Here is a 14,425-nt window from a genome sequence, read left to right as displayed (position 1 = left end):
GGTGAGCTGGGATCCTCACAGGGTCAGTACGGTGAGCTGGGATCCTCACAGGGTCAGCACAGTGAGCTGGGCTCCTCACAGGGTCAGCACAGTGAGCTGGGCTCCTCACAGGGTCAGCACAGTGAGCTGGGCTCCTCACAGGGTCAATACGGTGAGCTGGGCTCCTCACAGGGTCAGTACGGTGAGCTGGGATCCTCACAGGGTCAGCACAGTGAGCTGGGCTCCTCACAGGGTCAGCACAGTGAGCTGGGCTCCACACAGGGTCAGTACGGTGAGCTGTGCTCCCGGGAGGGTCAGTACGGTGAGCTGGGCTCCCGACAGGGTCAGTAAGTTGAGCTGTGCTCCCGGGAGGGTCAGTACGGTGAGCTGTGATCCTCACAGGGTCAGTACGGTGAGCTGGGCTCCCGACAGGGTCAGTACGGTGAGCTGTGCTCCCGGGAGGGTCAGCACGGTGAGCTGGGCTCCCGGGAGGGTCAGTACGGTGAGCTGTGATCCTCACAGGGTCAGTACGGTGAGCTGGGCTCCTCACAGGGTCAGCACAGTGAGCTGGGCTCCTCACAGGGTTAGCACAGTGAGCTGGGATCCTCACAGGGTCAGTACGGTGAGCTGGGATCCTCACAGGGTCAATACGGTGAGCTGGGCTCCTCACAGGGTCAGTACGGTGAGCTGGGATCCTCACAGGGTCAGCACAGTGAGCTGGGCTCCACACAGGGTCAGTACGGTGAGCTGTGCTCCCGGGAGGGTCAGTACGGTGAGCTGGGCTCCCGACAGGGTCAGTAAGTTGAGCTGTGCTCCCGGGAGGGTCAGTACGGTGAGCTGTGATCCTCACAGGGTCAGTACGGTGAGCTGGGCTCCCGACAGGGTCAGTACGGTGAGCTGTGCTCCCGGGAGGGTCAGCACGGTGAGCTGGGCTCCCGGGAGGGTCAGTACGGTGAGCTGTGATCCTCACAGGGTCAGTACGGTGAGCTGGGCTCCTCACAGGGTCAGCACAGTGAGCTGGGCTCCTCACAGGGTTAGCACAGTGAGCTGGGATCCTCACAGGGTCAGTACGGTGAGCTGGGATCCTCACAGGGTCAGTACGGTGAGCTGGGCTCCTCACAGGGTCAATACGGTGAGCTGGGCTCCTCACAGGGTCAGTACGGTGAGCTGGGATCCTCACAGGGTCAGCACAGTGAGCTGGGCTCCTCACAGCGTCAGCACAGTGAGCTGGGCTCCTCACAGGGTTAGCACAGTGAGCTGGGATCCTCACAGGGTCAGTACGGTGAGCTGGGATCCTCACAGGGTCAGTACGGTGAGCTGGGCTCCACACAGGGTCAGTACGGTGAGCTGGGCTCCTCACAGGGTCAGTACGGTGAGCTGGGCTCCTCACAGGGTCAGTACGGTGAGCTGGGATCCTTACAGGGTCAGTACGGTGAGCTGGGCTCCTCACAGGGTCAGCACAGTGAGCTGGGATCCTCACAGGGTCAGTACGGTGAGCTGTGCTCCCACGAGGGTCAACATGGTGAGCTGTGCTCCCGGGAGGGTCAGCACGGTGAGTTGTGCTCCCGGGAGGGTCAGCACGGTGAGTTGTGCTCCCGGGAGGGTCAGCACGGTGAGCTGGGCTCCCAGGAGGGTCAGCACGGTGAGCTGGGCTCCCGGGAGGGTCAGTACGGTGAGCTGGGCTGAGCTGAGCTTTCACTTACATAGAGCCGCAGGAACAGTTCTGCCTTCACATCGTCATCGTGTCGGAGATCCTCAGTAATGGAATTATAATCATTCTGCCACTGTGTGACAAACTCTTGCTTATGGTCAGGACGAGACTCCAAATACTCCTGAAAATCTACCCTGCACAGAAATGAAACACAGCCATCATCAACTCACTGTCCAGCAAAGCCGAGTGTCCCCCAGCGCAGTGACACTGGCTCCCAGCTGCTCCACTGGGATACACACAACACTTCAAAGGGATAGTCACCTCTGCCTACTCCCCCAACTTTAACAAAGCAGTTGTGTGAAGTGGGTATCACTAGCTAGACTAGCATTGTCACCCATCCTGAACTGTCCTTGAGAAGTTTGTTAGAATAGAGAACATAAAACGGTGCGGTCTGATCTGGTCCAATCCAGTCCAGTCCAGTCATGTCGGTGCTGACTATAAAGCCATACCAAACTAACCACAACTGATGAGATACGGTTTACATCTCTCAGTTCCCTGCTCATTCCTGGGTGTTGCTTGGCTGGAGGGTTGAGGATGTTGCTTGAATTAATTGAAACTTGGAGTTTAAGAGCAGGAAGGTTTTGCTGAACAGTACAAAATGTTGGTTAGGCTACTAGAGTTTAAAAGGTAAAAACAATGACTGCGGATGCTGAAAACCAAATACTGGATTAGTGGTGCTGGAAGAGCACAGCAGTTCAGGAAGCATCGTTAGATGCTGCCTGAACTGCTGTGCTCTTCCAGCACCACTAATCCAGTACTAGAGTTTAAAGTTTTTGTGAAGATCTGTTCTTGAGTCCACATTATAGGAGGGAAGTGATTGCACTACAGAAAGTGCAGAGGAGATTGACCAGGATATTACCTGGACTGGGGAGTTTTAGTTATGAAGAGAGTTTGGACAGACTGAGGTTGTTTCCCTGAGACAAGATTAGAGTGGTGCTGGAAAAGCACAGCAGGTCAGGCAGCATCCAAGGAGCAGGAGAATCAATGTTCTGGGCAGGAATCATTGTTGATGAAGGGCTCCTGCCTGAAACATTGATTTCCCTGCTCCTCGGATGCTGCCTGACCTGCTGTGCTTTTCCAGCACCACTCTAATCTTGTATCTGATCTCCAGCATCTGCAGTCCTCACTGTCGCCGAGTTGTTTCCCTGAGAGCAGGGGAGACTGAAAGGGGGGATGTGATTGAGATGTAAAATTATGTAGAGCTTAGGTAAAGTAGAGAGGAAGAAACATTTCCCCTTGGTGCAGGGATCGATGATGGGATGGGGTGGGATGGGGTGGGATGGGAGGGCAGGGGAGAGAATGGGAGGGGATTGGAGGGGATGGGAGGGGATGGGAGGGGAGGGGATGTGATGGGAGGGCAGGGAAGGGGATGGGAGGGGATTGGAGGGGTGTAGATTTAAGGTAAGGGGCAGAGGTGTCCAAAATAGGATTACAATAATTAGGTCGTTGTTTTTGACGGGCACAGACTCAATGGGCTGAAGGGCCTTTTTCATTGTTGCAGAACATGAAATATAGAACTAGAACAGTCTAGTACAGGAACAGGCCCTTCGGCCCACCGTGTCTGTGCTGACCATGATGTCATTCCAAACTAATCCCATCAGCCTGCACATGTCCATATCCCTCTGGTTCACTGCCTGCTCATGTGTCTGTCCAAATGTCTCTTAAACATTGCTGTTGTATCTACCACCTCCCCTGGCAGTGTGGCACCTCCCCTACCACCCTCTGTGTAAACACCTTTCCCCCTCTCCCCTTAAACCGATGCCCCCCAGTATGTGACATTCCCACCCTGGGAAGCAGACTCTGACTAGCCACCCCATCCAACCCTCTCCGAATTGGAAACACCTCGATCAGGATCCCCCCCTCAGTCTCCGATGCTCGAGCGAAAACAGCCCAAGTTTGTCCGACCTCCCCTTCAGGCTAATACCCTCCAATCCAGGCAACATCCTGGTAAACCCCTTCTGCACCCTCTCCAAAACCTCCACATCCATCCTATAGTGCAGCATCCAGAACTCACACAATCCTCTAAATGTGGCCTAACTAAGGTCTACAACAAGAGTTGCCAACTTTTATACTCAATGCCCAGACCAATGTAGGCAGTATGCCTTCTTTACTATTTGTGTTGCCACTATCAGGGAGCTATGGATTTTCACCCCAACATCCCTCCTGTATATCAATGTACCTGAGAGTTTTGCCAATTTCTATATACTTTTCTCTTACATTTGACCTCCCAAAATAGAGTCTTAGAGTCATACAGCACACAAACAGGTGCTTTGGTCTAACATGCCAACTAGACATCCCAAGCTGACCTGACATGACATCCTATACAATAAACCCATCACCTCACACATGCCACAATAAACTCTATCGGCCATTTGTCTGCCCAACTTTCCAAATGATCATATCTTGCTGTATCCTTTGACAACATTCCTTACTGTCCACAACTCCTCCAATTTTTGTGTTGTCTGCAAACTCACTAATCAGACCACCAGCATTGTCATCCAGATCATTAATATAAATTACAAACAATTCAGATCCCGGTACTGATCCATACAGAACGCTGTTGATTACAGATTCCCAGTTAGAAACAGGCTCCTCCACAACTTATCCCCTGGTTTCTCCAGCCAAGCTAATTTTATATCCAAGTGTTCAACTCGAGAGACAATCTTCTGGCACAGTCAGAGGCACCTTGTCAAATGGTTTAATGAAGTCAAGCAGACAATATCCATAGCCTTACCCTCACCAACCATCTTCATCACTTCCTCAAAAAAGCTCAATCAAGTTTGTGAGACATGATTTCCCATGCACAAAGTCATGTTGACTATCCCTAATCAGTCCTTGCCTTTCCAAATACATGTACATCCTGTCCCTCAGGATTCCCTCCAACAACTTGCCCACCACTGAGGTCAGGCTCACCGGTCTATAGTTCTCTGGCTTGTCTTTACCGCCCTTCTTAAACAGTGGCACCATGTTTGCCAACCTCCAGTCTTCCAGCACCTCACCTGTGACTATCGATGATACAAATATCTCAGTAAGGGGCCCAGCAATCACTTCTCTAGATTCCCACAGAGTTCTCGGGTACACCTGATCAGGTCCTGGGGATTTATCCACCTTTAACCGTTTCAAGGCATCCAGCACTTCCTCCTCTGTAATCTGGACATTTTGCAAGATGTCACCATCTATTTCCCTACAGTCTATATCTTCCATATCCTTTTCCACAGTAAATACTGATGCAAAATACTCATTTAATATCTCCCCCATTTTCTGTGGCTCCACACAAAGGCCGCCTTGCTGATCTTTGAGGGGCCCTATTCTCTTCCTAGTTACCCTTTTGTCCTTAATATATTTGTAAAATCCCTTTGGATTCTCCTTAATTCTATTTGCCAAAGTTATCTCATGTCCCCGTTTTGCCCTCCTGATTTCCCTCTTAAGTATACTCCTAATTTCTTTATACTCTTCTAAGGATTCACTCGATCTATCAAAAAGTAGAGGAGTCTTCATAGGACCATGCTGGTCCTGAACTCTGGTCAACTGGTCTTTAAAAGACTCCCACATGTCAGATGTGCATTTACCCTCAAACAGCCACCCTCAATCTAATTTCTCCTGTCTTTATCTAATACTGTTGTAATTATCCTTCACCTGAGGATTAATCTTATTGTTATCCATAACTATCTTAAAACTTATGAAATTACGATCACTGTTCCCAAAATGCTCTCCCACTGAAACTTCAATCATCTGACCAGGCTCATTCCCAATACGAGGCCGAGTACAGCCCCTTTCCGAGTTGGTCTGTTGACATATTGTTTCAAGAAGCCCTCCTGGATGCACCAACAAATTCTGCCCCATCCAATGTGGTTGACGTTGGGCAATTAGTAATGGGCAATAAATGCCCTAGTCAAGAGATGCCCTCATCCCTGAGCATGTGAAGCTGCAGGCACCAAGGAAGTCCCAGTCAATATGGGCGAAGTTACCAACCCTAATATTTTTATATCTTTCCATGCTTGCATACCTGTCCCTCTCTCTCCCACTGGCTATTAGGAGGTCTACAATATTGTGACTGCACCTTCCTTATTCCTGAGTTGTACCCATAAGGCCTCACTGGATGAGCCCTCCGAGATTTCCTCTCACAGTGCAGTTGTGACATTCCCCTTCATCAGTAATGATACTCCCCCACCCCACCCTTTTAACATCCCTCTGTATCTTGTCTGAAACATCTAAACCCTGGAACTTTGAGCTGCCAGTCCCTCTCTCAACCGTGTTTCTATAACGCTGTAGTTCCATGCATAATCCAGGCTCAAAACACATCAGTTGTACCTGATGTACATTCCTGCCCTAAAATCAATACACTTCAGACTTCCAGTTCCACCATGTTCATTAACTGAACGTTCATGTGCTCGTGGGTTTTGGGCATTGTAAAAATGGCAACTGGTTCATATACAGCATTGGAAAACAGAATCATTGCAGATATGAAGTCCCACCTTCACATTGAGAATCCCCTCCACCGTGCTGTGTGGCACTATCACGGTGCTAAATGGGTCAGACTTCAAACTGATCCAGCAACTCAAGACTGGGCATCCCTGAGGCTCTGTGGGGCATCACCAACAGCAGAACTGTACTCCAGCACAATCTGTAACCTCATGGCCCGGCATATCCCCCACTCAACCATTACCATCAAACCAGGGGATCAACCCTGGTTCAGTGGGGAGTACAGGAGGGTAAGAGGGGAGCAGCACCGGGCATTCCCACACATGAAGTGTCAGCCTGGTGAAGCTACCAAACAGGACTACTTGCATGCCAAATGGCATAAACAGTAAGTGATAGACAGAGCTAAGCAATCCCACAACCAACGGATCAGATCTAGGCTCTGCAGTCCTGCCACATCCAGCCTTGAATGTTGGTGGGCAATTAAACAACTCAGTGGAGGAGGAGGCTCCACAAATAACCCCATCCTCAATGACAGAAACGCCCAGCACATCAGGGCAAAAGATAAGGCTGAAGCTGTGCAGCAATCTTCAGTCAGCAGTGCCGAGTGGGTGATCCATCTCAGCCTCCTTCAGTGGTCCCCAGCATCACAGATACCAGTCTCCAGCCAATACCATTCACTCCGCGTGATATCAAGACAAGGCCAGAGGCACTGGATACTACAAAGGCAATGGGCCCTGATAATATTCTGGCAATAGTACTGAAGACTCCAGCACTGCCGCTCCCCAAGCCAAGCTGTTCCAGTAGTTACAGCACTGGCATCTACCCGACAATGTGGAAAATTACCCAGGTATGTCCTGTCCATAAAAAGCAGGACAGATCCAACCAGCCAATTCCCATCTCATCAGTCTCCCCTCGATCCTCAGTAACGTGATGGATGGTGTCAGTAACAGAGCTATCAAGCAGCACCTGCTCAGCAATAACCTGCTCAGTGACGCCCAGTTTGTGATCCCCCAGGGTCACTCAGCTCCTGACCTCATTCCAGCCTTGGGTCAAACATGGACAAAAGAGCTGAATTCCAGAGGGGAGGGGAGAGGGACAGCCCTAAACATCAAGGCTGCATTCAACCAAGTGTGGCAACACAGAGCCCCGGCAAAACTGGAATCAGTGGGTGTCAGGGGGTAAACACTCCGCTGGTTAGAGTCATAGCCGACACAAAGGAAGGTGGTTGTGGTTGTTGGAGGTCAGTCAGTTCAGCTACAGGATATCTCTGCAGGGGTTCCTCAGGGGAGTGTCCTGGGTCCAATCACCTTCAGTTGCTTCATCAAGCTCCATTAACAACTCCTCAGAATCTGAAGCAGTCCACTTCCAAATTCAAAAAAATCGAGACAATGTCCGGGCTTAGGCTGACAACTGGTAAGGAACATTTGCACCACACAAATGCCAGGAATTGACTATCTTCAATAAGATAGAATTTAACCACCGCACCTTGACAGTCACCATCACTGAATCCCCCACTGTCAACATTCTTGGGGTTACTATTGACTAGAAAGTCAACTGGACTTGGCATTCCAGTACAGTGGCTACGAGAGCAGGTCAGAGGCTGGGAATACTGCGGTGAGTAACTCCCCTCCCCCCGCCGACTCCCCAAAGCCTGTCAACCATCTACAAGGCACAAGTCAGGAGTGTGATGGAATATTCCCCACTTGCCCCTGGATGGGGTCAGCTCCAACAACATTCAAGAAGCTTGACATCATCCTTGATAAAGTACCCCACTTGATTGGCACCACATCCACAGTTCTTTGAGGAGCTATCAAGCAGGATAAACCAAGGGTAACCAGGAGATTTAATATATTTGAGTTTCCAAGAGGTAATTGATAAGGCATCACATGTGAAGTGACTTAATAAAGACAATAGCCATTTGTTGGGGTAGTGTATTTGCATGGACAGAAGATTCGTTAATAGAAAGCTGAGAGTTTGGATAAAGAGCATGTTTTCAGGATTGAAACTTGTAACACATGGAGTGCCACAGGGATCAGTGTTGGGGCCATGAATAATATATTAATGACTTGAATGAGGAAAGTGACAGTGCTCTGACCAAGTTTGCAGGTAACACCAAAATAGGTGGAAAGGCAAGTGGTGAGGATGACACAAAGAATCTGATCAGGGATATGAACAGGTTAGGTGAATGGGGAAAATGGGGAAATGGAATATAATGCAGGAAAATGTGAAATTATGCACTTTGGCAGGAAGCATTAAATGGCTGAATATTATTCAGCTCAGGAAACACCGTCGCGAGTTGGAAGTCCTTTTCAATGAATCAGATAAAACCTGAATCCAAGTTCAGAGGTCAATATGAAATGCAGATTGAATGTTGGTCTTTGTTTCAAAGGGGATGGAGGATAACAATAGAGATCTCACTCAAACTATATAAGTCATCAATTACAGCTGGAATATTGTGAAGAGTTTCAGGCCCTTTACCAAAGGAAAGATGCACTTTCACTGGAGATGAGGGTTATATCTTATAAAGAGAGATTGAACAGTTTAGGCCAATACTCTGTGAAGTTTAAAAGATTGAGAGGAGATCAAATTGAAGTACATAAAATGCTAAAAAGGATTGGAAAATAGGAAGGATTTTTCTTCATTTGGGGCAATCTGGAACGAGAAGTTATAGTTTCAGGATTAGAGGAAGCAGATTTGAAACAGAAATAAGGAGAAATTACTTCACTGAAAGGATGGTGAATCTATGGAGTTCACTGGCCCAGAGTGTGGTTACTGGGACACTGAATAAATTTAAGGAGGAGAGAGCAGATTTTTAATTAGCAATAGGTTGAAAGGTTATGGAGAGAGGGCAAGAAAGTGGAGTTCAGGCCAAGTTGAGATCAGCCAGGATTGTATTGAATGGGAGAGCAGGACCGAGGGACTGAATGGCCTACTCATGTTTCTAGTCTTTATGTTCAGCAAGGTCTCCACTTCTCCAAACTCCAATCTACTCAACGTCTCCTTGTCAGACAGCCCCTATACAGTACCCAGTGTCAGCCCAGCAAACCTCCTCAGAACTACCTCCAACACAAATACATCCCTCCTTAAGTAAGGAGACTAAAATTGTTCACAATACTCCAGGTGTGCTCTCACTAAAGATTTGTACCATTGCAGCAACACTTCCCTACTTTTATGTTCTATTCCTTTTGCAATAAATACCAACATTCCCTTTGCCTTCCTGATTACCTGCTGGGCCTGCAGACTAGCTTTCTATAAACCGTGCATGAGGACACCCAGATCCTTCTGCTCTGAAGCATTGTCATGTTCCACTTCAGTGAGAAAATAAATTCCCTTTCTATTGTTCTGACCAAAATGCTGAGTGGTTTGTTCCCCTTGTGGGAGAGTCTAGGACCAGAGGGAATCATCTCAGTGTAAGGGATGGCCCATATAAGACAGAGGTGAGGAGGAATCTCTTCTCTCAAAGAGGAGTGAATCTGTGGAACTGTTTTCCCCACTGGACTGTCAGGGCTGGGTCATTCAGTGTAATTAAGGCTGAGCTACGTCTTTAATGATTAAAGGAATCGGGGTTATGGGGTAAACGCAGATCAGATTGGATCAGCCAAAATCTCACTGAATAGCAGTGGAGACTCAATGGGCTGAATGGCCTACTTTGGCTCCTATGTCTGATGGTCTTATATTATTCAAGGCATTAACTCCTGCATATTTGAGTACGTGGCTGCCCATTTATCGACTATGGGTCACTCGTTCAATATCAGCATTTGCCCCACAAGATAGAGGCGATGTGAGAATCTTTCCTCAGAAAGGGGACTGACTCTTTGAATTCTTGCTGAAAAGGCAGGAGGTGAGTTTCGTTCTGTTTCTGATCAGTAGTGATCCCTGGGATGTTGATGGTGGAAACTTCTTGGTTGGCTGGGTGCAGTATCCTGTAAACACAATCAATAAATGCTTCAAGTACAAAATGAAACCATTCAGACGGTCAGATCAGTGCTATTTGTCGATAATGGTATGCCTCAGTCCCAGTACCCTGCACGTGGTCTACAATGCTGTCACTGTCACTGCGGCTGGTAGGCTCTGCCAGGATCAGTCTGGCCTCCGAACAGACACTCACCTGATCTTGTGCAGGTAATGAATGATGCAGTCCCGCTCTCGGCGTTCCTCCTGCATCATGTTTTGGATGGTGCTGATGTAGGTGTTCTCAATACTGGCCCAATAGGGGGCGAGGTATTCAGCAACCTCCTGAAATACAACACAAAGTCAGGAGTGTAGAGGAAGCTTTACTCTGTATCTAACCCCGTGCTGTCCCTGTCCTGGGAGTGTTTGATGGGGACAGTGTAGAGGGAGCTTTACTCTGTATCTAACCCCGTGCTGTCCATGTCCAGGGAGTGTTTGATGGGGACAGTGTAGAGGGAGCTTTACTCTGTATCTAACCCCGTGCTGTCCATGTCCAGGGAGTGTTTGATGGGGGACAGTGTAGAGAAGCTTTACTCTGTATCTAACCCTGTGCTGTCCCTGTCCTGGGAGTGTTTGATGGGGGACAGTGTAGAGGGATCTTTACTCTGTGTCTAACCCCGTGCTGTCTCTGTCCTGGGAGTGTTTGATGGGGACAGTGTAGAGGAAGCTTTACTCTGTATCTAACCCCGTGCTGTCCCTGTCCTGGGAGTGTTTGAGGGGGGTACAGTGTACAGGAAGCTTTACTCTGTATCTAACCCTGCACTGTCCCTGTCCAGGGAGTGTTTGATGGGGACAGTGTAGAGGGAGCTTTACTCTGTATCTAACCCCGTGCTGTCCCTGTCCTGGGAGTGTTTTGATGGGGACAGTGTAGAGAAGCTTTACTCTGTATCTAACCCTGTGCTGTCCCTGTCCTGGGAGTGTTTGATGGGGGACAGTGTAGAGGGATCTTTACTCTGTGTCTAACCCCGTGCTGTCCCTGTCCCTGGGAGTGTTTGATGGGGGACAGTGTAGAGGGAGCTTTACTCTGTATCTAACCCCGTGCTGTCTCTGTCCTGGGAGTGTTTGATGGGGGACAGCGTAGAGAGAGCTTTACTCTGTATCTAACCCCGTGCTGTCCCTGTCCTGGGAGTGTTTGATGGGGACAGTGTAGAGGAAGCTTTACTCTGTATCTAATCCTGTGCTGTCCCTGTCCTGGGAGTGTTTGATGGGGGACAGTGTAGAGGGATCTTTACTCTGTATCTAATCCCGTGCTGTCCCTGTCCTGAGAGTGTTTGATGGGGAAGAGTGTAGAGAGAGCTTTACTCTGTATCTAATCCCGTGCTGTCCCTGTCCTGGAAGTGTTTGATGTGGACAGTGTAGAGGGAGCTTTACTCTGTATCTAACCCCGTGCTGTCTCTGTCCTGGGAGTGTTTGATGGGGACAGTGTAGAGGGAGCTTTACTCTGTATCTAACCCCGTGCTGTCCCTGTCCTGGGAGTGTTTGAGGGGGGTACAGTGTACAGGAAGCTTTACTCTGTATCTAACCCTGCACTGTCCCTGTCCAGGGAGTGTTTGATGGGACAGTGTAGAGGGAGCTTTACTCTGTATCTAACCCCATGCTGTCCCTGCCCTGGGAGTGTTTGATGGGGGCACAGTGTAGAAGGAGCTTTACTCTGTATCTAACCCCATGCTGTCCCTGTCCTGGGAGTGTTTGATGGGACAGTGTAGAGGGAGCTTTACTCTGTATCTAACCCCATGCTGTCCCTGTTCTGGGATGGGGACACAGTGTAGAGGAAGCTTTACTCTGTATCTAACCCCGTGCTGTCCCTGTCCTGGGAGTGGTTGATGGGGACAGTGTAGAGGGAGCTTTACTCTGTATCTAACCCCATGCTGTCCCTGTTCTGGGATGGGGGCACAGTGTAGTGGGAGCTTTACTCTGTATCTAACCCCATGCTGTCCCTGTCCTGGGAGTGTTTGATGGAGGACAGTGTAGAGGGAGCTTTACTCTGTATCTAACCCTGTGCTGTCCCTGTCCTGGGAGTGTTTGATGGAGGTCAGTGTAGAGGCAGCTTTACTCTGTATCTAACCCCGTGCTGTCCCTGTCCTGGGAGTGGTTGATGGGGACAGTGTAGAGGGAGCTTTACTCTGTATCTAACCCCATGCTGTCCCTGTTCTGGGATGGGTGGACAGCGTAGAGTGAGCTTTACTCTGTATCTAACCCTGTGCTGTCCCTGTCCCTGGGGGTGTTTGATGGGGGACAGTGTAGAGTGAGCTTTACTCTCTATCTAACCCCGTGCTGTCCCTGTCCTGGGAGTGGTTGATGGGGGACAGTGTAGAGGGAGCTTTACTCTGTATCTAACCCCGTGCTGTCCCTGTCCTGTGATTGGTTGATGGGGGACAGTGTATGCCTGTCCTGTGATTGGTTGATGGGGGACAGTGTATGCCTGTCCTGTGATTAGTTGATGGGGGACAGTGTATGCCTGTCCTGTGATTGGTTGATGGGGGACAGTGTATGCCTGTCCTGTGATTGGTTGATGGGGGACAGTGTATGCCTGTCCTGTGATTGGTTGATGGGGGACAGTGTATGCCTGTCCTGTGATTGGTTGATGGGGGACAGTGTATGCCTGTCCTGTGATTGGTTGATGGGGGACAGTGTAGGCATGCGTTTACCTGAGGTACAGGTTCGTCCACATAAACCCATTGGTCTGAGCCTGGTTTCGGTCGTGGAGGTCTCTGTGGTTCGGGTGAGGTGATTGTATCTGGTGTGCTCGGCTCCTGTTTACCTTTCCCCTTTTTGCCTTTAGCAGAAGCTGCAAAAAAGGGAAGAGATTGTTAACTTTATCTGGATTGGTTTGTGGTTTGGTTTGACATTTGAAATGCCAAATGGCCTCTCCTTTGTTTTCTCTACTCTGTGTGGAGTTTGCTAATTCTCCCCGTGTCTGTGTGGGTTTGCTCCAATTTCCTCCCACAGTCCTCAGAAGTGCAGGTTCGGTGAATTGACCATGCGAAACTGCCCATAGTGTTAGCTGCATTCATCAGGGGGAAATGTAGGGGAATGTGTCTGGGTGGGATACTCTTTGGAGGATCAGTGTGGACTTGTCGGGCCAAATGGCCGGTTTCCACACTGGAGGGAATCTAATCTAATCTAATAACTATCTCTCCATGGTGGGGAGTCACTGAAACAACTATACTGCGATAGCACCAAGTTTGATCCCACCATCAGACTCACCATGAACTACTCTTTAGTATCTAGGAGACAGTGAGATCTGCAGATGCTGGAGATCAGAGTTGAGAGTGTGTTGCTGGAAAAGCACAGCAGGTCAGGTAGTATTCCTGATGAAGGGCTCCGGCCTGAAACGTCGATTCTCCTGCTTCTCAGATGCTGCCTGACCTGCTGTACTTTTCCAGCAACACACTCTCTACTCTTTTGTATCTGTCTCATTCTCGGACACATGCATCTCTATCAAGGATGGATACCTCAGTACCTCACTCTACCGCAAACCCATGGATAACCTCACAATGCTACACTTCTCCAGCTTCCACCCGAAACATATTAAAACAGCCATTCCCTATGGACAAGCCCTAAGCAGACACAGGAGCTGTTCAGATGAGGAGGAATGTGACGGGCGCCTGAGAGTGCTCAAGGATGTCCTCATAAGAACGGTCCTCATCAATTCATCAATCGCCAGTCCCAATGTGTCAGATCATTGTTCCCAGCAAACTGCCCGGCCTTCAGGGCAACATCGACCACAACACTCTACAACCCTGTCACGGTAGGTGCTGCAAGACGTGTCAGAGTTTCGACACAGAGACCACCATTACACATGGGGACACCACCCACCATGTACACGGCAGGTACCCATGTGACTTGGCCAACGTTGTCTATCTCATACGCTGCAGGCAAGGATGCCCTGAGACATGGTACATTGGGGAGATCGAGCAGAGGCTACAGCAACGGATTATGGGAACCGCACAACAATCACCGGACAGGAGTGTTCCCTCCCAGTCAGAGAACACTTCAGCGGTCCGGGACATTCCCTAACGCAACGTGGCCAAGCAGAGGCTGATAGCCAGGTTCAATAGTCGTGGGAATGGCCTCAACCAGGACCTTGGATTCATGTCAGACTAGAGGTGACCACACACACACACACACACACACACACACACACACACACACACACACACAGACTCTCACACACTCACACAGATGTACACACACTCTTACATACTCACACACTCATGCAGACCCTCTCTCATACACACACACGTGCACCTCCCACATTCACATCCATGCACAAACCCTCTCACAGGTTTGTATCCCATCACACTCACACAAACACACCTTCTCTCACATGGACTCACACTCATATGCACACACACTCTC

The 14,425-nt window shown here is 49.4% G+C and overlaps 1 protein-coding gene across 3 annotated transcripts in view; it reads right to left on the bottom strand.

The window, feature by feature from the left end:
- spef2 (sperm flagellar 2) overlaps positions 1 to 14,425 on the bottom strand; it is a 714,991-nt gene that overhangs the window by 556,516 nt on the left and 144,050 nt on the right. For all 3 annotated transcript variants that reach the window (XM_072592835.1, XM_072592845.1, XM_072592854.1), the window contains exons 21-23: positions 12,712 to 12,851; positions 10,221 to 10,348; positions 1,683 to 1,824 (exon numbers count right to left, since the gene is read on the bottom strand). In XM_072592835.1, coding sequence (XP_072448936.1) covers positions 1,683 to 1,824; positions 10,221 to 10,348; positions 12,712 to 12,851 — 410 coding nt within the window. The remainder of the gene's footprint in view (positions 1 to 1,682; positions 1,825 to 10,220; positions 10,349 to 12,711; positions 12,852 to 14,425) is intronic.

Source organism: Chiloscyllium punctatum, chromosome 2, assembly GCF_047496795.1.
Source record: "Chiloscyllium punctatum isolate Juve2018m chromosome 2, sChiPun1.3, whole genome shotgun sequence".
In the NCBI taxonomy this organism is placed as follows: domain Eukaryota; kingdom Metazoa; phylum Chordata; class Chondrichthyes; order Orectolobiformes; family Hemiscylliidae; genus Chiloscyllium; species Chiloscyllium punctatum.
The sequence above is the reverse complement of the archived record's forward strand: the minus strand, read 5'-3'. Positions and strand labels throughout refer to the sequence as shown.